Source organism: Malus domestica, chromosome 10, assembly GCF_042453785.1.
Source record: "Malus domestica chromosome 10, GDT2T_hap1".
NCBI classification, from domain to species: Eukaryota; Viridiplantae; Streptophyta; class Magnoliopsida; order Rosales; family Rosaceae; genus Malus; species Malus domestica.
Window position 1 is genome coordinate 4,175,018 of NC_091670.1, and position 22,833 is coordinate 4,197,850.

The 22,833-nt window shown below is 36.5% G+C and overlaps 1 protein-coding gene and 1 long non-coding RNA gene across 2 annotated transcripts; both read left to right on the forward strand.

Annotated features, from left to right (window-relative positions):
• The first annotated feature begins 400 nt into the window (after positions 1-400).
• On the forward strand, positions 401-4,460 carry LOC103444775 (peroxidase 12). The gene is made up of 3 exons (XM_029109405.2): positions 401-711; positions 1,150-1,344; positions 3,675-4,460. The coding sequence occupies exons 1-3, from the start codon at positions 475-477 to the stop codon at positions 4,290-4,292; spliced, it is 1,050 nt and encodes a 349-aa protein (XP_028965238.1). The 5' UTR covers positions 401-474; the 3' UTR covers positions 4,293-4,460.
• A 17,155-nt stretch (positions 4,461-21,615) lies between these two features.
• On the forward strand, positions 21,616-22,563 carry LOC139188824 (uncharacterized). Its single transcript, XR_011572149.1, has 3 exons — positions 21,616-21,802; positions 21,886-21,983; positions 22,159-22,563. It is a non-coding gene; the product is annotated as an uncharacterized lncRNA (long non-coding RNA).
• Positions 22,564-22,833: the final 270 nt, after the last annotated feature.

The window sequence follows — 22,833 nt, forward strand, 5'->3', positions numbered from 1 at the left end:
TTGTATACGAATTTGTCTTTGAGATACGTAAAAAAAAAATTTAACGAAAAATTTTCAGTACAATTTATTTTAACAAAAAATTATATTTTTATATTAAAAAGTCAATCTTAATACTATTTACTTTACTCTTTATTTTATATTTATAGTTAAAATTCAAAGTTTTCAAATCATTTCCATTAGTTTTCCTGGAAAAAATCTCTTCAAAATAAAGAGTAATTTCCTATTCATATTAAAAAATGGAACTTTAACGAAAAGCTCATAGTACTATTCACTTTAACGAAAAACCACATTTTTACACTAAAAAGTCAATCCTGGTACTATTCACTTTACCCTTTATTTTATCTTTATCGCTAAAACTCAAAATTTTCAAACCATTCTCATTAATTTTTCTTATTAAAAAAGCTTAAAGCATGGAATATGCGCCTATAAAGAGAAGGGTCTTTGTCCCTCAAAACACACAGAAACGCAAAAACCATGGCTTCATTAACCTCTCTGCTTCTGGTTTCATCTCTTTTCCTTTCTTCCTTCTTTTGTGTCTCGGAGGCACAGTCCTCTGCCCCCGTGGTTCAAGGACTTTCATGGAACTTCTATGAGTCTAGCTGCCCTAAGGTTGACGACATAGTCCGAAAGCAGCTTAAGAAAGTCTTCAAAGCGGACATTGGCCAAGCTGCTGGCTTGCTCCGTCTCCATTTCCACGATTGTTTTGTTCAGGTAACATTTAGCAAAGATTATACAGTTTTTGGTTCAGTGTCGATTTTGAGAGCTATTATCGGCCCTTTAGTTTCACGATTGCTTTGTGTCAGCTGTTTTATTGTCTTTAGCGGTAACTAAGGTTTTATTCCTTGAAGTTTATCCAACTTTTTGTATACTATGATATTCTACTTTTAGAGATAATTAAATTATTATATAGTACAATGTCATTTGGTAAGCTTAATGGGAGTAATTTAAATTATTTTAAAAAAATTGAAAATATTCAAAGGTGCTTTCTGAAGAACACATGGGTTTGTCCATAAACACTTTTTATGATTCGTAAATGTTTTCTCTTATAAACGTAGTTGGAAGATAGTTAGAAAATACTTGTAACCATTTTAGAAGCCGTCACAGAAAATATAAGATCGACTAATTAAATTGAGAAAATGATTAATGCAGGGTTGTGATGGATCTGTGTTGCTTGAGGGATCAGCCAGCGGACCAAGTGAGCAGGATGCACCTCCCAACCTAAGCTTGAGGGCGAAGGCCTTTGAGATCATCAATGACCTCCGCGACCGCGTTCACAAGAAGTGTGGAAGGGTCGTCTCTTGTTCTGATATCGTCGCCCTCGCTGCTAGGGATTCTGTTTTCCTGGTAATTTTTATATTTATTGATTGCCTAAAATATTAGTTAGTTTTCACGACAGCTTTAATTATCTTTTTCTAAAGCTGAAATTGCACGGCAATAAACCCTATTTTTCAAAGCTTTTGACTAAACTAAAGTATGATTTAATGGAAAGATATCATCTTTGATCTTTTCAGAAGCTCGGATCAAATGATCTAGACCTTTAAAATTTGATCAAAACAGTCAAATTATTAGAACTTTTAAATTTTTTTTACTAACTTTTCAATTTTTAACTGTTTGATTAAATTTTAAAAACTCGGATCACCAGATCTTTGGACTTTAGAGAATCTCTTTCCAATTGATAACTTGACCATAGTGATGGATGTGGATATTTCGTTCCACTGGAATACTTGCTTTTACGTAGGAAATTTCATTGATGACTTTTCGCTCTTTTTTCTTCTTCTTTAAATTACAAGAATGCTTTTAGATTTTTCCTTTTCATTTTTTAATTAAAGGCGCGTTCCAACCATACATATTGATATGAGAAAGAATAATGCTTGTATTCTTTCGTGTAAACATATTTGTTTTCTCACTTATGGGTAATGCTTTTTAATTGTATGAACAATAAATTTGGAATTGTTCATTCTCTTTATTATCATCAAAAATTCATATTTATAAAAATTAGTCATTTATATCTATCAAACAAATAGATAATTTATACCAAATCCGTTCACTTATTGATGCATATGATTTATTAACCGATCTTCAAATTAAATAATATTTTACAGATATAATTTTTAGATGATTGTAAAAATGTAAAATATTCGATTATAAGGTTCGTACGGAGAGATAATTTCATTATAAAGGAGGGTTTCCGGGAAACACATGCAAGAATTTGTGTGGTGCAGATGTTTTTGACAGAAGCGGATACCTTCCCTGTTGTCCTTATCGAACAACCAACTGCATTCAATGTTCTAAAATATCTTACCATAGATCCCAGGGAACTATTACTCTACATGGTTCAATATAGTTGGCTGTAAGTGGATAAATGATAATCAATATCTGCATGTTAGCAATTTTCTGGACATTTATACATCCCATGCCATAAGAGGTAGAAAAACTTAGATACAACGGATTCCATCACAGGTGTCATGATCAAATTTATATATTTATTGTTTTATTGAACGGAACTTGATGTTGACGGTAAACCTGTTCCGTATAAATTATTTTCATAAGAGAAAGATATCACAATCCTGTATGCTACTGTGACATTACTAAAGGCTGGTTTGGTATTGCTGTATTTTGAAAAAAAAGCTGCTTCTGCTGTGTTGTGAGAATAAACGGCTGTGAAATAAAGCAGTAGAGTGTTTGTTAAATTTTTTTGTAAAAATGCTTTTGAAAAAAAAAGTAGTATTATAATGTGGTAAACTTTTATGTAAAACAAATGTGAAAAAAAATCGGTTTTTCAAAGCTGAATTTTGCAGCTTCTTGTTTTTGGTTTTTTTTTTACCCAAAATTGTGAAAAAAAAAACTGAAGCTGAATGTTTACCAAACACAAAAAAACTCTCAGCTTTTTTTGATACCAACTTTTTTCAGAATCACTTTAGTACCAAATCAAATCAGACCTAAGTAATACTACAGTAGTTTATACGATTGTTGAACTCTAGATGATAAATGTGATATCATTGCCTAGTTAGACTCCTTCCAAGTGTTACTTATCTTATGCTTTGATATAAACATTTTTAAATGATTTACCTTCATGGATCTCATCTCATGGGCATCTGAATGAACTAGTTAATTCATTTCCATATCCCCAGTCCATGTGTTATAATTTAAATTAAAAAGTGTTCCCGTTTGTGGAGTTGGTAGAACCTTTAATATATCACAACAATATAGAAATATAAGAGAATCAAGACACATGATAATCTATTGCATATTTTTCGTTTTTACATTTTCCTCTAGCACATGACTATCTGTTTTTTAATTGTTTTACTTGACAAGTAGTTAGTAGCTTTACTTAATTAATGTAGTAGTTGGAGTGGTGTTACTTTTTCATATTAATGTACGAACCACTGAAGATGCCCACGATTAGGAACAAGTAGAAATTGTTAAATCTTAAACAATGACCAAGACATTCTCTTTGGCGTGTACACATAAAATTTTAGCACTAATTAAATCTCTAATATTCCGCCACTTAGAGCATTTCGATGCAATCCAATTGATGTTAAAGAAAATGGGACAATCCATTGAATTATCTAAGGGCTTTAAATGACAAGAATTTAATACTCCAGAGTACTAAAATGTCACTCGAAACTTTTTGTTACATGATTAAGCGTTTGTTTTGAATATTGTTGATGCAGTCAGGTGGCCCGGACTATGATGTGCCCTTGGGAAGAAAGGATGGACTAAACTTTGCCACACAAAATGCAACCCTAGCAAACCTTCCCGGACCAACCAGTAACACAACCAAGCTTCTAACAGATCTTGCCAAGAAAAACTTAGATGCCACTGATGTTGTAGCCCTGTCTGGAGGTCACACCATTGGCCTCAGCCATTGTTCCTCCTTCACCGGCAGGCTCTATCCGACGCAAGATGCTACCATGGACAAAACCTTTGCAAATGACCTCAAAACAGTTTGCCCTGCAAGCGATACTAACGCTACCGTCCCGCAAGATATCCGTACCCCTGACATATTCGACAACAAGTACTATGTTGATCTCATGAACCGCCAAGGTTTATTCACGTCGGACCAAGATTTGTACACCGATAAGAGGACTAAGGAAATTGTGAAAAGCTTTGCCGTTAACCAGACCTTGTTCTTTGAGCAGTTTGTCAAGTCCATGATCAAGATGGGGCAACTTAGCGTGTTGACTGGCTCCAAGGGCGAAATTCGTGCAGATTGCTCGGTCAGGAATTCGGACAATGCTAACTACTTGGCCTCTGTGGTGGAAGATGATGAGAGCTTGTCTGAGTTTTAAGCAATATATCTGTTAACTTGTTTATGTTTGTGATGAGAGTTTAATTATGGTCCAGAAACCTCCATCTAACGTTTTAGTGTGTTTTGTGTTAAATATGTGTAATAACGAGCTCTTTATGCACGAATTGAGTTTGAAGTTATTGAAAAATCAAAAAATTATTCAACTTTATTTTTCTTATGAAGTACTTAGGGAAGTCTTGGTTCGAATCAAGCGAAACTGAAGGCGTTCATTTGACCTGAGATGCTAAGGATCGAACACTTCTAGAATACTCTGTTAAGAGTTTATCTCGATACATGTTTCCATCTAAGGTTTGGTCTCATATAGTCATTGCGGGACTACAAGACTTAACTAGTATTTAGGGATCGGATTAGACTAACACTGGTAGTCTCATGAGCAGTATCGAATTGTATATTCAGAGGCTGAAGGGGTTCAAAGAGTCTAGAACTCTACGTTGGCCTGAGGATCAAGCAATTGGCTGTCAGGTGGGTTGTAGTGTTCTTTTATGGATGAAATTCCTCGAGCCACTATAAGTACAAGGGATCCCTGCACATACAGCATACGCAACAAAATCTTAAAACTCATCACTGAGTCGAGTGCACAAGGGCGTGTGTAGAAGCTTTCTTGTGGTTCAAGCAACCAAAGTTCTCGAGAATGACCGCTCCAGGTATGTTACACGTGCTCTATTAGTTGTAATCATTTAGGTCTAAAATATTGAACAATACTTTTCCACTTTTGAAGTTAATGATAGAAATGCATACATGAGAAGTGAGAAAGACGAGTTGAAATTTCAAAGACGTAGCCAAGTTAAGGAGTAGTTGCAAACAAGCAAATTTGAATTATTTGATACCAACTATTTATACGCCCATAGCACATGATTCATGGGCTGTCTATTATGCTGGTAAGTTTGTCCAGTCCATACAAATTTATATACACATCAGCAAACTCGATTTTATACCTGATATGAGATCAGATTTAGTAAATCCTTTAAGCTTATGGAAGACAACATATACATATCTAGCTATTTATTAGCAAATGCAGCTCAACAAATTACAAAATTATTGCATATTAGCGATACTACTTTAAACTACACTAAGAAGGAGGATTTGAACACAAAGCATAATGAGTTGAAGCGAAATGTTCTACCTATGTGGACAATCTATCATATACAATAATAAGATTTAATTTATGGTCAAGGACATAGCTCAATCATTTTCGCATTATTAGCGGTGGCAATTCGTGTTTGTGATATTCGATCGAGGACCAACACGAATGTGAGACTCATAGACCAGCATAAAAAGAGTTGATCTGGTTAGTAATTAGTCACATTTGGGTTTGCACGGGTTTTTTTTTTTTTAAATTTTGTTAGGAAGATTTTGAAACTATTACAATAATTTAGAGGTTGTTTCGAACAAGGGATGCAGTAGTAGAAACTCAACGCTCTATCCACTAGGGGCTTGAGGTATGCTGTTCCGGATTTCGTGTCCCGTTTGTGTCTCTTGTTTAATTTTTTGACATGTGTCTCTTACTTTACACCCACATCTAACACTGTTAAGTTTTAATAAAACTAATTAAAAAATAAATAAAAACCAAAAGTTAAACCAAACAGGTTAATCTGGAGCGTCTATTCTCATCGAACAATGACAAATCCAGCAGAGAGAGAGCATTCGACTTCTGTGCTCGTCCGCCTCGCAATCGCAAACCCAGCATAGACAAAGCCAGCAAGGAGCAAACTGAACTCATCGCAGAAAACCTAGAAAATCAAGCTAAAGAAGAAGATGACGACGATGGGTTGCTGAATAAAGAGACCAGCGAGATCGGTCGGCCAAGAAAGCCGGAGCCCACACGCTGCAATTGGGAGCGAAACGGTCGGAGCTCTGATTTTTTCGTTTCTTTTTTCCATATCTGATCAATCATGATAACAATGGTATGCAGTTCTTTGATTTTTTTTAGAATTTGTGCTTGACGGCACCCCTCATCGGAACTGTCTTTGAATTATGTACACCTGACTTCTAAATCACAGTCCAACCCAAGAATTCCCAGGTGAGAGAGAAAGAGAGATGAAAAGTCTTGGGGGTGGGTCTCGAGAGTTGCTTTCTTTAATTTTTTTAGTTTTAAAGAATTTTATAAAAAGTTAACAGTGTTAGATGTGGGTGTAAAGTAGGAGACACTTGTCATAAAATAAAATGTTCTCGAGAGTTGAGAACATTTTGTATTTGGTTTTGGTTGCAGCTGTAGCTATGCTACATACAGTAAATTCTCTCTAAAGTAAGACTTAATGTTAAATTAACATGGCTAGATTCCAAATCCAACTCAAAACACACATCCATCCATTTTTAGGTCACCAAGGCTCACCAACCATGTCGCCAACCATGTCGATCCGAAGGCCAAATCTAAATCCAAGGTGTTGAAGTCGGCCTGCCACAGTGGCTACTTCCAATGTACTCGACACGTGGCCAAATCTAAGACTTCCATTTCAAATTATATTCTCACTTAATTCAACAGTTCGTTTTATTTTCTCTAAAAAAATTTAAAAATCCAAAAAATATTTTGAAAAAAATTCAAGAAAAAATCAGAAAAATAATCAAATAAAAATTAAAAAAAAAATTAAACGGTTACATGTAATTATTAGGTTTTTTTAGGATGTACCACAATTCATTTATGAAAGTCTAAACAAAATATTTAATAAACATGGACACGTAACATAATCATAGTCGCCTATTCTAAATTAATCTCATCCATTCAATAGTTACTAAATAATTATATATACATTAAAAATACATAAACCTTTGTGAACAGTAACAACCATGTCAGATCTATTCACAATGGATGAATAGTACTAGTGAATAGTAATAGCTATGGCAGTTTACTATTTAAGTGAGTGGTAACTGCCCATAAGTCTATTCCTTGATTCAAATCCACCAAAATGGGTTGAAATGCTCTAAATGAATAACCTCCTTAAAGTAAAAAAAGATTTGGGTCCCAACTTGAGACCAATTACGTATAAGAATAAACTCCACATTGTAATAATTTTATTGGTCTCGTCCTATGGAAACAACCTTCCACATAGTAATAATTGTCAACAAGTACAAAAGTACACAGTATCACAAATAAAGTTGTTTGGAACAATGTTTTAGTTTCTAGAGTATATGCCACATCTTTGAGCTTGTGGGTACATACGTGCAGACACTATTTTAAAAGTCTATGCCTAGCGCTGCTTAGGCGGTTAGCGGCTAGCTAACGCCCCGATTAATCCATAGGTATTTGAAAATTAAGAAAAGGCACTTAGACTTGCCTAGGCGGCCGCCTAACCCATCTAGACCTGCTTAGGCACCCGCATATGTCTCAACTCTCATTTAAATAGAAAATTGATAACTTTCATTCTGCATTTTCTTTTTTCAATAAATTGTAAGAGATTTGTTGAATATGTGGATAAACATTCATTATATGCGTGTTCTCCATGTTTTCAATATGTTCTAATACTTCACTATGTCATTCTATTTTGGAATTTATGTTTCCCAATACAATTATGTTTTTTTTTAAGTATAAGTATACATTTATTAATATGTTATATAATAAATGTAATTGAAATTAAGAAAACCGCCTAGGCCCCTACCCTCTGCCTGACTAGCGCCTAACGCCTTTTAGAACTTTGTGTGCAAAAAATAAAATACTTGACTCCCAAGAAACCCTATTTGGAAATACAACATTCATTTAGTATAAATAAGTCAATAAATAATATCTTTTAACTGCAATGTTACTAAGTAATAACCTTCTTAAAGTTATAAAATTGATTTGGTCCCACTTTATAACTTTATAAAGATTTTCTTGTACATCAACCTGCATTAACATTGAGAACAAGGTTAAGGATTCATTTGGCAATGCTTTTGAAATGGCTGAAAGCTCTTTTGGTAAAAATGCAAGTGAATCTTGAAAAAAAAAACATTTGAAGTGTTTTATGCAGGAAGCACATGATTGGTGCTTCTTACAGGAAGCACTTTAAGTGCTTTTGGAAGGTAAAAACATTTTTCTCTATAAATACTTTTAGTCATTTTAAAAGCACTTTCAAATAAGTCCTAAAATGCTTGAAGAGAATGAATAATGAATATACAGAACATGGAAGAACCTGACACTAAAAAACAAAAGGAGTAATTAGGTTTTCATCCTTATTTTTACTACTCTATTGATTAAAACCTTATTACTTTTCAATTTTTGATCAATGTCCTTTGTATTAATAATATCATTAATTATTTCAATAATAAAATATTTTTTATTTCTAAATATGTTCATTTAATATTAAAAATGTTACAATTAGTATATTTATATTTATGGCTAAATTTTTTATCATATATTTTTTTTTTTAGTTTGTACCCATTTTTAATTTGCAACCCTTTTTTAATTTGTACCAATTTTCCTTTCAATTTTAATTTGTACCCATATATTAATTTCTTTTTGTGCCCATATTTTTTTATTTATTTGTACCCATTTTTATTTTTGCTAAATGTACCCATTTTGAAGAATGTATCCATGTTTTGATACAATAATTTTTTGGTTATTTTTTATGAATGTACCCATGTTTACACACACACACACACAATAGTATATTTATATTTTAATATTTTTAATCCCACAAATTATGTTTTTTATTTAAAATATCATTACTATAAACAACTATAAATTTTAATTTTTAATTTAAAAAATATAGTAACGTACATAGAAATAAATTATCAATTAATTTTAGGGACTTGGATCAAAAATTGAAAACCAACAAAGTTTCAGTCAAAGATTATTCATAACTAGGGATCGCATCCAAAGTCTCCCAAAACAAAAACACCGTGATCAGCACGTACGATGTAGAATAGAGCTTACTATATTCTTTCTTAAGTTTTCCTTTTCTTTCCCTATATTCCTCTTATCTTCTCCTCGAGCGTGACTGGCAAATTGTTCAACTAACTTACCTCAAAGAAGATTAGGGAAGACAGTGACCTAATGACTATTGACTTTTGTATATATTCTTGTAATCTTGAGATTCCCAGCTTAGTATGATTTCATGTAAATTATTTCTTTCCTTATTGATTTGATTGTAATATCTTATAAATTCCTCCTGGAGAGATGAAAAGAGACACAATACAATTCCAAAATAGCATTCTCTTCTTGGCACCAAAGCCTAGGTTAAGAAAAATAAAAACCCCACTGCTGTGTGCAGAATCCATATCACTAAGCCGTGCCGCTAGATTGTGCAGCCCGTCGTCCGATCATCAGTTGCATCGCCCGTTGTGTTGTGCACCGTATAACCAGCGAGCGATGCTGTTGTTGCTTAATCGAACCCTTATGTTTGTTTGCTTTGTCATACGCATTGTGTTGAAGCCCAGAACTCAGACCCCTACATCTGCCACTATTGGCTGTCGCCTGATAGGAGTATATTTATGCAACTTAGTTAGCTTGTTTTTTGGCATTTATGTTGTTAGTTCGTAGTTATTTTAGTATTTTAAGCTATTTTCGTGTGTTTGTAGGTCCAAAGGGTTAATGTAGGAAAGAAGTGCATTTTGGAGCATTTTGAAGCATTTTTTGGTATGGAATGGATAGCATATGCTTGGAGTTAAAGGAATGGACGAAATTTGAAGTTTGTGCATCATCCTCTCCCTATAAATAACCATTTTAGCACACTCATTTCACCCAACACATCCATTCACCTACCACTACATCCACTCCTTTCACCCAACACATTCACCTACCACTTTCACCCAACACATTCACCTACCACTACATCCACTCATTTCACCCAACACATCCATTCTCCAAACATTCATCCACTACACCCATTACATCCACTCATTACAACTCCATACACTCCTCTCCCTAGCCTATAAATACATCCACCCTTCACCATAATTTGGGGGCCATCATCCAAAGACACTACATTTCACATCTCACAACTCTATACACTTACACTTTCATTCCTTGCCGTGGCACTCATCCAACCAAAAATCAAACACAATTCCATATATTTTCCTTCCCTTGGCCGAGACATTCACCAATCCTAAATACATTCCTAACCTTTCCATATATCCATACACATCCTAGACACTTGTGCTGCAACAAGGTGGTGAAACACAAAGGTCCTTGGCGTTTCAAGCTTGGAACTTTGGAGCGTTTTAGGTGTACTTCGTTCTTGCTTTCAATGTCTACTTTGTTATTTTCTAATTTTGTTGCAATTATGAGTGGCTAAACCCCTATTTAGTTAGGGGGAAGTTTGAAGCCATGAACATGCTTGAGATATGAATTGATTTCTTCCAATTGTGATTTGATAAGTTGTGATTGCAATTCAATTATCTATTTTATTCATAACTGATTCTTGTATGTTTATTAAGGATGCATACTTAGTTTTCATGCATGAATTAGATGCTAGAATATAAATGAGTTTCACCTAATCGTTACAAGTTTATATTCATGAGTAGTGAAGGTTGTTTATCACAATCGCGTTAATTGAATTCTTGGCAAATGTATCATGCATTCATAGTTATAATTGCCTCGTCAACACTTATGATTTTCATTGAAAGTAATGATCTCTGATTGTATCTCTATTATGCATTCATATAGGGGACTTTTAGAGAATGATTTGGGTTGTTGCATGCATTCATCCAACTCAATGAGTAAAGGAAAATATGAGGGTTAATTTGTGCATCACGGTTAATCTGGGGTGTTGAGCATCATAGTTTATTGAAAAGCAATTGGAAATCAATTCATGTACAAGTGTGTCATGTGTGAAGAACGGACCTCTAACTAATCCATCCATCATCTCATTTCTTAAATTCGCTTTACAATATGTCTAATTTTATAAGTTGTTTGTTTGTTTCGAATTCGTCAAAACCAAAATTCCCCTTTTACTTTGTTGTTTCAAAGTGTTAAATTTCTATTTCGTTAGTGTTTTTGAGTGTTTTGATTCAAACCAAAACACTAAATTCATCCAAAGTTGTGTTAGAGTCAAATCTGCCCAGTAAGTGTTTTTAGGCAATTTTGAGTGTTTTTAAGTTGTTTTGCGTCTTTAGAATCTGTTTTGAGTACTTGAGTCTATTCAAACGTTTTTAACTTTGTTTTTATGTTTTTGAGTTAGTTTAGAGGTTTTAGCAAGCCCTCCTAATCCTCAGTTTAGAACGATCCCTACTTGCATTTTTACTACAATTTGACAACAAGAGGGTTTAATTTGTGTGTTAAGTTAATTTTCGTATCATTGCCAGTTGAACCTCTTTGCCTGAACTAACCCTGCCACTGAACTTGCTCACACCTAACATCGCACCAATCCACGAACCATTTGCTGCAAGTTTTTTTTTTTTGCTTGCAAAAATCCCATCCGCTGCAATCCTTTGGTATCTGTGCGAACTAAATGAAGTCTAGAGAAAGGAAACAATTAAAAAAGGGATAACGCAGAAGTGTTGAAAAAGAAGAAAAGAAAAAGGAAAGAAGAAAAGAAAAAGAAGAAAGAAAAAAAAAGAAAAATAGGGAAAACATTGTTTTTGAGTTGCTGTTTGTTTGTTTTTTTTTTCTTTTTTGTGGCCCACACACTACAATCAAAATGGCTCGTGATGAAATTATTACCACTCGGACTTGTGGTTCTTCCTATCGTCCACCTAGCAAGTGTCCTTATTGTGGTTTGAGAGGACATTCCAAATCTCGTTGTTTCGAACTTATTGGCTATCTTGATAATTGAGACTAGACTCGTGATTCTCGTTGTAGATAGTCACATGCCTTGTTTGCCGAAGCTAAGGTTGATTCTAAACATATAGCTAAGAAGTTTCCCCCTTGCTCACTGATACATGTAACAATGTAATGTCTTAAAGGTTTTTGTATTTGTTACGAACATGGATAATTGATTCTGATGCTACTGAACATATGACTTGTGATTCTAGACAGGTACAAGCCATAATCCCGTCCACCAAAACTGTTGTAAGTGTTGCCAATGGTAATGATGCCCTTATTATCGGGGAAGGAGCTGTTTGCCTTTTTGATACCCTTAATCTAGATATCGTACTTGTTGTTCCCTTTGATTATAATCTATTATATGTTGCCTAGATAATCGTTGCCCTACATTGTATTGTGATTTTTTGGCCTTATTTGTGTGTTTTTAAGGACATTCAGACTCGTAAGACGATTGGTTACGGTATTAGAAATGGGAAGCTCTACTACTTGGAGCTGACATCGAACAGTAGCCAGATGTTGACTCAAGCTCTTGCTGTGGACGAATCTCATAGGGAGAGGAATAAATCTACAGAGGTTTGGTTATGGCATTGTCAACTTGGACATGCATTTTTCGATTACTTACGAAGGTTGTGAATTGGCTAAAAGTCATCGTACTTCATTTCTGTCCAGTTTGAGTAAAAGTTCAGTTCCAATTATCATAATTCATTCTAATGTTTGGGGACCCTCTAAAACTGGTACATTGGGTGGTGCAAATACATGTTATCAGGAGTGATAATGGGGGCGAGTATGTGAACTTTGAACTTCGTGCCTTTTTTAATCATCATGGTATTGTTCATCAAACTAAATGTCCCTATACTCCACAACAAAATGGGGTTGCAGAACGTAAGAACTATCATCTTCTGGAGGTTGTTCATGCTTCCTTGCTTGATGGAAGTCTCCCATTATCATATTTTTAGACACCACTTCAAGCTCTCTCCTCACATGTTGATTCTCTTGCAATCCCTAATCTTCCACCTCACGTGTTTGGCTCTGTGACATTCATTCATCTCCATAAACAACATATGAGTAAGCTTGAACCTCGAGCCTTACAATGTGTGTTTGTAGGATATGCCTCAAATAAAAAAAGATATCAATGTTATCACCCTCCGACGAAAAAGTTGTTTGTCATTATGGATGTTGCACTTCATGAGCATGATATGTACTTTGCCAATCCCGAGTCTTCACTTCAGGGGGAGAACCAAACAGAAGTTCAAACTCTCGATTATACTGTTCCAGACACAAATATTGTGAATGATTTGGATTTACGTGGTGATGTCTTGGAAATAAGTGGTGGTCATTCACAAGAAAATAATAAGGTGAATGATTTAGATTTAAGTGGTGATGACTTGGAAACAAGTGGTGATCATTCACAAGAAAATAATAATGTGAATGACTTGGAATTAAGTGGTGATATCTCGAAGACAAGTGGTAATCGTTCACATGAAGACAATGTTTAAAACCTTGATAAAGCAAGCTGACACCATCAGGCAACTCACTGCCTTCTTCACCACCGAACAATCCAATACCGTCAGCTATCTTACAGTCAGTCTCGCCACTATTGAGCCTTAATGACCATAACCAATCATTTTCGATCCCGAATACACCACCACCACGTTGCCTCCTTAACCATGTCACTCGAGGTATTACTAAACTTACTTATGAAGCTGACCCTAAGTGCAAGACTAGGTATTCAATGAATAAACTCAATCATGAGTTTAATGTGTTATACTCGTTAAGAAATTATGTGTCTACCAGTCGTTTGTCAGAACCAAATAAGTCATTTGTGCATCAATTATCTACTGTATATATTTTTAACAATGTGCATGAGGCTTTAGCTGATTCACGTTGGCAAGCAGCAATGAATGAAGAGTTGAAGTCTTTGAAGAAGAATGCTTCCTGGGAGATCACAGACTTGCCAGCTAGCAAGAAACTTGTGGGATGCAAATGGGTTTTTACTATGAAATACAAAGTTGATAGGACGTTGGATCACTTCAAGGCAAGACTAGTAGCAAAAGGATACATTCAAAAATATAGAATCGACTATACATATACATTTGCTCTAGTGGCCAAGATCAACACGGTCCTTGTTTTGTTATCCTTTGCTGCAAATCTGAATTGGCCTTTACAACAGTTCGAAGTGAAGAATGCCTTCTTGCATGGAGACTTAATGGAAGAGATTTATATGGACTTCCATCGGGATGTAATGCTTCAGATAACTACAAAAGAAAGTGCAGGTTGAAGAAATCCTTGTATGGCTTGAAGCAATCTCCTCGAGCTTGGTTTAGAAAATTCACAAAATCAATGAGAGCATTTAGCTACAGACAAAGTAATTCTTATCATTTTTTTTCTTTCTAAAAAGACAAAATGGGAAGCTGACTACACTTATTGTGTATGTAGATGATATGGTGGTAACAAGGAATGATCCGGAAGAATGTGATGCTTTGCAAAGCTACCTATCTATAGAATTTGAGATGAAGGACCTTGGATCTTTGAAATATTTTCTAGGGATTGAGGTATCAAGAAGTGGTTATGGAATTTTCTTGTCTCAGAGGAAGTATATCATTGATTTGTTGCAAGAAACCGGCATGTCAGTTTGTCAGCCAGTCACTACACAACTAGAAGAAGGGTTGAAATTTAGTGTAAATCCTAATCAAGTACCAGTTGATAAAGGGAGATACCAAAGGTTAGTAGGTCGTTTAATGTACTTGGCATAAACAAGACCAGACCTTGCTTATGCCTTGAGTGTAGTAAGTCAATACATGCATTGTAAAGCCCCGCCCCGAAAATTTACTTTTTCAGAAATAATTTCGGTGATAGGCCCAATTTTAAAATCTTATTTAATTTAACTACCATTAATCACGATTCTTTATTTCAATTCCTTAATCCCTCACAAAAACAAATTTATAATCACAATTTTCTTACCAAAACCTAAGAATTAATTTTACAATTAATCACCAAATTTCTTTTCTTAATTCAAATTCCCAACAAAAGATTAATTTCAATTATTTAAGGTTGCATCTAACCCCTGTTAGACTGCCTACGTACCCTCAATAGGGATCAAGCCTTTCGTAGTTCACCATTCATTCCTTTATCCATTTTCTAGATCACAATTAGTAAACATGGATCGATATCGAGGATAGGGTCCACAACCCTAGAAATCTAAACTGAAAGATTCGCCTATCAGATTTATGATTCATAACTTCTCAACATCCACATTATGCTTCTAGAACAACATCCTAAAATTTCGTTACGATCCAACGGTCGAATTTCCGCCAATCACGAATTCAAGTGGCGGTTAACATTTTATCTTACGAACTTACAAATCCAATTCGGGAAGATCCATACTTCGGATTCCTGATCCGTAAATTTATAATGTCCTTAAATATTACATACTATAACGTATTAAAGTTTGATGACGATCCAACAGTTGGATCGTCAATTCAAATAATAATCAAGTAATGCACCTTAATGACACTAGGTTCACAATAATCAAATCACATACTATGGGCGTCAAATCTAAGATCAAGATATCAATTTAGTGTAAAATAGCATCGGCGGCTCACTGGCCACTCGCCGCCACACGCGCTGCCGTAGGGGGCGGTCGGCCGTCCCGACTAGCCGAAAAATTCAACTATTTCCAAAAATTACCAAATTTTATAGGAAAGTAGAGTTCAATGAGGGGAACAACTTTCATACCTGGGCCGAAGCCTAGTTCGGCCGAGAAAAGTCCCAAATCACCACAAATCCGCTGGAAACCTAGAATTTGGGTGGTTTCGATTCTTCTTTCTCGGTGCTCCATTGTCCCTACAGTTGTTTGGGCTTTTTTCCTGAGCTCAAAAGGAAGCTATAGGTGGGGGTGATCGAACAAAAACATTTTAGGATTTCTGGTTGTTCGACAAGATACTACCGCACCCACCAGTGCAGGTTTCACCCAATCAAGGCTAAATTTTCCCATTTTTGAGGTGAAATTGGTAAAGGGAAGATCATGGGGGTGTTTCCCAGGGGTTGCTCGACTTAAAACGCCTGAATTTGGCCAGAAAGTGCATCAGAAACCCTAGGTTTCAATTGGGTCACAAAAGGGAATGGGTCGAAGGGGTCATGTTCTTCTCCTCCTTCCCTTCTCTCATTTCCTCTCCCTTCTCCCTCTTCTGATTGGCCAGTCTCAAACCCTCATGTTCCTCATTTTCTTCCCATTGGTTTCTTCCCCCCCCCCTTTTTTTTTTCTTTTTTTCTTTTCTTTCTTTCTGGTTTTCCCCCTCCCTCTCAGCCACTCCCGTGGCTCCTTCTCTTCTTCTTTTCCCCCCTCTTTTCCTTCCCATAGCATATTTCCATCCAGAACCCAATCTGGAACGTTCCCAAAATCATGGCAAAATGACTATTTTGCCCCTACTTTCATTTGTTTCTATTTCATTCGTTATAACCTCATTTGTCCAACAGTTTTCGCCTACACACTCGTGGAATCATCCTCTATCCAAATATGTCAAAATATATAAGGATAAAATGCGTCCTAGTATAATTACGTTAAGCCAACTAGGGACATTTCCATCTTTTTAACTTAACGATAAATTTCACAACATAATTCATAATAATTTATGGAAACAAAACTTTAAAAGTTTTAAAATTCAAATTTTCATACCCATAAATCGATTTATTTCAATTTTCTCCACATATTCATAATTATGAATATCTAATTCATATATTTAAATGTTCAAGGTATTACATTCATGACCCTAGAGAACAACATATGAATGCAGTAATGAGGATTGTGCGATATTTAAAGGCAACGGCGGAGCTAGTAACAGGGCTAGGGTGGGCTCTAGCTTTGGGAGAGTTTTAGTTGTTTAAGGTTAAAAATACTGATAATTTAGATTATTTTATTATTTTTAATTGTTATAGCCCATCCAATGAGTAAAAGTTCTGAACAATAGGACTACTTTTAGAAAAAGTAAGAGTTAATAAATATTAAATAAATTATTCACTTTAATCAATATCAAAATTTATTATTATTATAATTCAAATCTTACACTGACACACGTCCCATAAGTCTATTTATTTTATTAGTTTTTATGGAGTAGTATAGAGATTAGTTTAGGTTTCCTAGGAGTAGAGTAGTCATCTCATCCGGTTTTAAAAAGTAAATTTAATATTTTATTAATTTAGGTTTCCTAGGAGTCGACTAGTTTATTATTTTATTTCGACTTTTGGGGTACAACACAGTGACCCTTTTTGAGTTTCGGAAAAGCCTTTGTCTCGTCTCGACATCTCTTCTCTGCAGTGCAGTTCACAAAAACCGAGCATACAATACAAGTGAGAAAACTTATTGATTTTTCTTATCAATAGGTAAGTTTTTAATCACTTTATTCTTATGTCTTGATTATTTTATTTGTTTATTACTTTAATTTTAAGAATTCGTACTTTAAAAATTCAATTTCAAGTTTAATATATTTTTTCTGATAGTCTAATAGATTTTTGAAAAATTCAATTTCAAAAAATGTCTACTACTTTGGAATTATGTCGGGGATTAGTTGAAACAAAGAGGTCCGAAAGGTACTATTTGATTGATAGGTTAATTCAACTTGTATTGACTTTTCCTGTTTCTACAGCAACTACTGAACGAGCTTTTTCAGCAATGAATCTTATTAAAACAAAACGTCGCAACAAGATGGAGAGTGAATTTCTACAGATTCAATGGTTGTGTACATTGAAAAAGAGCTTGCCAAAAAGATTGATTCAGAAGAAATAACAAAAGATTTCTGTTGATGCACAAAATCTGCGAAGACTTTGGTACAACAGAAAGTGTCAGGTTTTGTGACCTTCGCTTGGTTGCTTCGGTCACTAGTGAGGATAAGTACGTAAATGAATAGAGACAGAGAAGCAAACACAGGATGTACGTGGTTCACCCAGATTGGCTACGTCCACGGAGTAGAGGAGTTCTTATTAGTAGTGAAGGGCTTACACAAGTACAAAGGATCAAGCTCTCAATTTAGTGAGTTCTTGTGAATGATTTAACACAAATGGCATTAGGCAATATTGTGGGGGAATGACCCCTATTTATAGAAAAACTTGTAGCTTTGTCACATTGACATGTGTCATGTTATGATTGGTTCTTGATGTCGACACGTGCTGCGCTCTGATTGGCTTCTAATCTTGACACGTGTCGAGTAGTGATTGACCTCCTGGTCGGAGGGGAACTCTTCTGGGTCCTTGACAGTATAGCGTTGGCCGGTGCTCGGTAGTTTCGGGATTGGTCAAGTATGGTACAAACAGTGCTCCCCTAAGTTCCCGAGTGAGGGAAACTCCTCGGTTGGGGACTTGCAAGATCCAATCCCTTGAGTAATCATGAAACTTCTAAGTACCGAAGTGTGGTCTGATCTTCATCTGCCCTTCTCTGGAAGTACCTTTCCTCCATCCGGGAATGGTGTACTTAGCTGATGTTGACGCACAAGGTAATGTATCAATTTCTCTTGAAGCTTAGTTGTAGTTTCGGGCTTAGTCAAGTGTGATACAAACCCTATAGTAGGAGTCCCCCAAGTCGCCGAGCTAGGAGATCTGCCGAAAGAGGTGACAGACAAGGTAAGCAGTCAAACTTCCAAGTAAGCAACCCAGGATCAGAGGTTTGACTTCGGCTTCTGGTTGATTGTTCTCCTTCTCCTTGTCTCTCATTCAACTGCCAGGATAAGGAGAAGCAAATGGATAAGAGATGATATGAGATACTTTTGCTTTTGACGGAATAATGAATGTGGTATGGAAAGGTGTCGTGCTGTAGTGATCTGTTTCAGCCCACCGTTGAACCTTCTGCTTCAATCTTTTGCATGGCAGAAGTGGTGTGCAACCTTTGCATTTAAATGGTCCTTCAGAACATTCCTTCGTAGTGACTCATCCCCGCTTGGCAGCTTCAGTGTAAAGAGCCAATATCTGATCAACTGTCATGAGGTATTTGCCGGTGGAATTCGTGACCTTGACAGCAGTTGAGGATGAGTACTCGAGAGCAATGCTAAGTAAGCAACCAGGCAAAGGCTCCAGGCAGTCAGTTCTAAATTGGAGGTTTGATTTCAGGTTCCGACTGACTGCTCTCTTTCTCCTTGTCCTGCAGGTGTGGACAAAGACAAAGACAAAGACAGGGAGAAAGCATGATATGGGATACTCTTGCTTTCGACCCTGATGATATGAGATACTCTTGTTCTTGGTGTGGCTTATTTGCTGAGGTATTATCGGGGGGAAATAAAGCTGAGTATTTCGAGAGGTTATGTTGAGGGTGCCTTTTCGAATGCGAGAAAGGGTTGAGCATTTTTGCAGGTTTGCCTGTCCGTTGAGGAGGGAGGTCAATGTATATAGGGATTTCCCAATAACAAGTAGTAATGCTATTCATTTACCCTTCTTGGTCACAGCAATGTAGTGGGAGTTGCCAGCTTCACGTGTTTTAATTTTGTCAGAGCACTTTGAAAAAGTGGTATGTGGTATCTGGAAAGCTGATATTACGTGTGAAGATTACAGACAAGCTTTATCTAAGGAAATCTGGCTCTCGAAGTTCTGAGAGTTGTGCCTCTTCGGTTTTCGAACAAGCAATCCCGTCGAGGATCTGACTCTCGAGATTCGGAAAGCGGTGCTACTCCGGTTTTTGAGAAAGTAATTATGTTGGGAGTCTTTTCTCGAATGTGAGTAAAGATTGGACGTTCTTGCCAACCTGTCTTGCCGCAAAACACGGAGGTCGACACACATAGGGACTTTCCAGTTGTCAAGCAGTGGTGTTGTTCCTTTACCCTTATGGGTAATAGTAGGGTAGCTGGAACTTCGAAATTCTCGTGCCTAAACTTTGTCAGAGATCTTTGACAAAGTTATATGTGGTACCCGAGGAGTTGATGGTGCATATGGAGAGCGGTGATTGAACAGTAAGATTCACGTGCTTTCTACTTCACCAGAAATCTTCGACAGATTGCCCGTAATTTCCGCAAAGCTGATTGTGCATGTGACAGGTGCTGATGAGGCTGAAAAAGCAGGTGCTTCTTCGATTTCTGAGATCGGCCCTCGTGGTCTCTGAGCAGCCCAGCTTTTGAGAAAGCAAACGCCTCTTCGATTTCTGAAGCTCCGTCGAGTGCAGATTTTTATAGAGGCTGGCATTAAGTTCCACAGCACACTTGAATCTCTACCAGTAGAAGCTCATTTCTTGCACTTCTAAGATCTTGATTTGTCTGACCTCTTCCTTCTTCAACACATTTGAAAATGTCTGGACCCTCCGACCGTCGTTTTGACTTGAACCTTGGAGAAGAGACAGCCACGCCTTCTCCAGACAACATATGGCGCCCATCCTTCATATCCCCTACTAGTCCTCTTACCGTTGGGGATTCTGTGATGAAGAATGATATGACCGCTGCAGTGGTGGCCAGGAACCTTCTCACTCCCAAAGATAACAGACTACTTTCCAAATGGTCTGATGAGTTGGCTGTTAAGGACTCTCTGGCTCTTAGTGTTCAGTGTGCAGGTTCTGTGTCTAATATGGCCCAACGCCTATTTGCTAGAACCCGCCAAGTTGAATCATTGGCTGCTGAAGTGATGAGTCTCAAACAGGAGATTAGAGGGCTCAAGCATGAGAATAAGCAGTTGCACCGGCTCGCCCATGACTATGCTACAAACATGAAGAGGAAGCTTGACCAGATGAAGGAATCTGATGGTAAGGTTTTACTTGATCATCAGCGGTTTGTGGGTTTGTTCCAAAGGCACTTATTGCCTTCGTCCTCTAGGGTTGTACCTGGTAATGAAGCTTCAAATGATGAACCTCCAATGCCTCCTCCTTCTGGGGTTTTGTCAAGTACTGAGGCTCCGGATAACCACCCTCCGGTGCTTTCTCTTTCTGGGGCTCTACCGACTGCTGAGACTTCCCCTAAGCAACCTTTGTGAAGGCTCCCTTTTGTTTGTTTATTTTGACTCATGTATATGTACATATTTGTGGCTTATCGAAAATATTAATAAATAAGCTTTGCTTCATTTCAACATATTGTGTTAAATACACCAAAGCCTTCTTCATAAAGTTCTTTGAATTTTTGCTTTTGTTGAAACCTGTATTGTTGAAGCTTTGTGAGTGAAGCATGTAGTTTGAGGTAGTGTTCCCTTAATTTCCCGAGTGAGGAAAACTTCTCGGTTGGAGACTTGAAAAATCCAAGTCACTGAGTGGTTGTGAGACTGCCGAGTATCAAGGTGCAGTAGCATATGGTGGGAGTCCCCCAAGTCTTCAGGCGAAGAGAGTTGTCGAATGAGGTGTCTCGCGTGTTACTAATTTGTCAAAGTAACGAATCCTTGTTTCGATGTCACACATTCGTATATGCTTTATCTAAAAATATTTCCAACTTTTGTGTGTTTGATGTTGCATGCTATTGACTAGACAAGATCAAGTGCAATTAGTAGCTTTTCTCTATTTTTCATCTTTTCTTTGGTGGAATTGCTTTTCGTTTCCACTAATCAGCCTGAGTGGATGCAAGATAACACCATTCTCTATAGCTCAGATTGCAAAGTCGTCTTCATGAAAGTTTTTCCTTATCTTGTGAACTACAACATATCCAAATTTGAGATCCATCGGAGTAGTACAACTTCAGAAATTCAAGTATGATGAGTAACTGTTCATCAATGTTCTGTTAATCCGTCAGATTTGTTGTGAGCTTTGAAACTCTATTTTCTCTTGCTCAGATCAGCATGCTTTCTTCATTGAAGTTGTTCCTCAGCTTGTGAACTACAACATATCCAAATTTGAGATCCCTCGGAGCAGTATAACTCCAGAAATCCAGGTATGATGAATGACTGGTTATTATTTTTCTGTCAACCCGTCAGATTTGTTGGGAGCTTCGAAACTCCATTTTCTCTTGTTCAGATCGGTATGCTTTCTTCATTGAAGTTGTTCCTCAGCTCGTGAACTACAACATATCCAAATTTGAGATCCCTCGGAGCAGTATAACTCCAGAAATCCAGGTATGATGAATGACTGGTTATTATTTTTCTGTCAACCCGTCAGATTTGTTGTGAGCTTCGAAACTCCATTTTCTATTGTTCAGATCGGCATTCTTTCTTCATTGAAGTTGTTCCTCATCGACTCTTTCATAACATATCAAAAATTCAGGATGAACTAACGGTTAAATATTTCCAGATCTTCGAAACATCACAACAGCTTCGAAATCTGCAAGAAGCCGACTATCATGGTTGGAGCTTCAACACTTTAATTTCCGTCGCTCAAACAGAAACGATTCCTTCTTGAAAGTTGTTCATATGCTCAAAAACTATAGGGTGTCCAAAATTCAGCTCCATTGGAGAAGAGCAGAGGTTGCAGAAATTTGATAGATGAAAGGAGGCGGAAGAGGGAGAGAAAGAAAAAGTCTCTTGGGTTGGATTTCTATTTTGGGGCAGATTCCAATTTTTGTAGCACCTTCATTATTGATGAATTGCTTGTACTTTTGTCCATTATGAAACTTGGGACTTTGGCTTGTTGTTGGATCTATTATAATATGTTTGGGAACATATATAAGTGAATAAATAAGAAGGAAAATTTTGGGCCCTTGTGGGTGTAAAACAAAAAATGTTTATGTTTACCCAAGTGTTTTTGTACAAGTTCAAGGGCATCTTGGGTTTTGTGAACAAAATTTGTTTATTTGGAGCAAGGTTTTGTGTTGAAGCTTTGTAGGTGAAGCTTTGGTGTTGAAGCTTTGTAGATGAAGCTTTCGAGGTGAAGCTTTGATGGTGAAGCTTTGTAGATGAAGCTTTCTGGGTGAAGCTTTGATGGTGAAGCTTTGTAGATGAAGCTTTGTAGATGAAGCTTTCGAGGTGA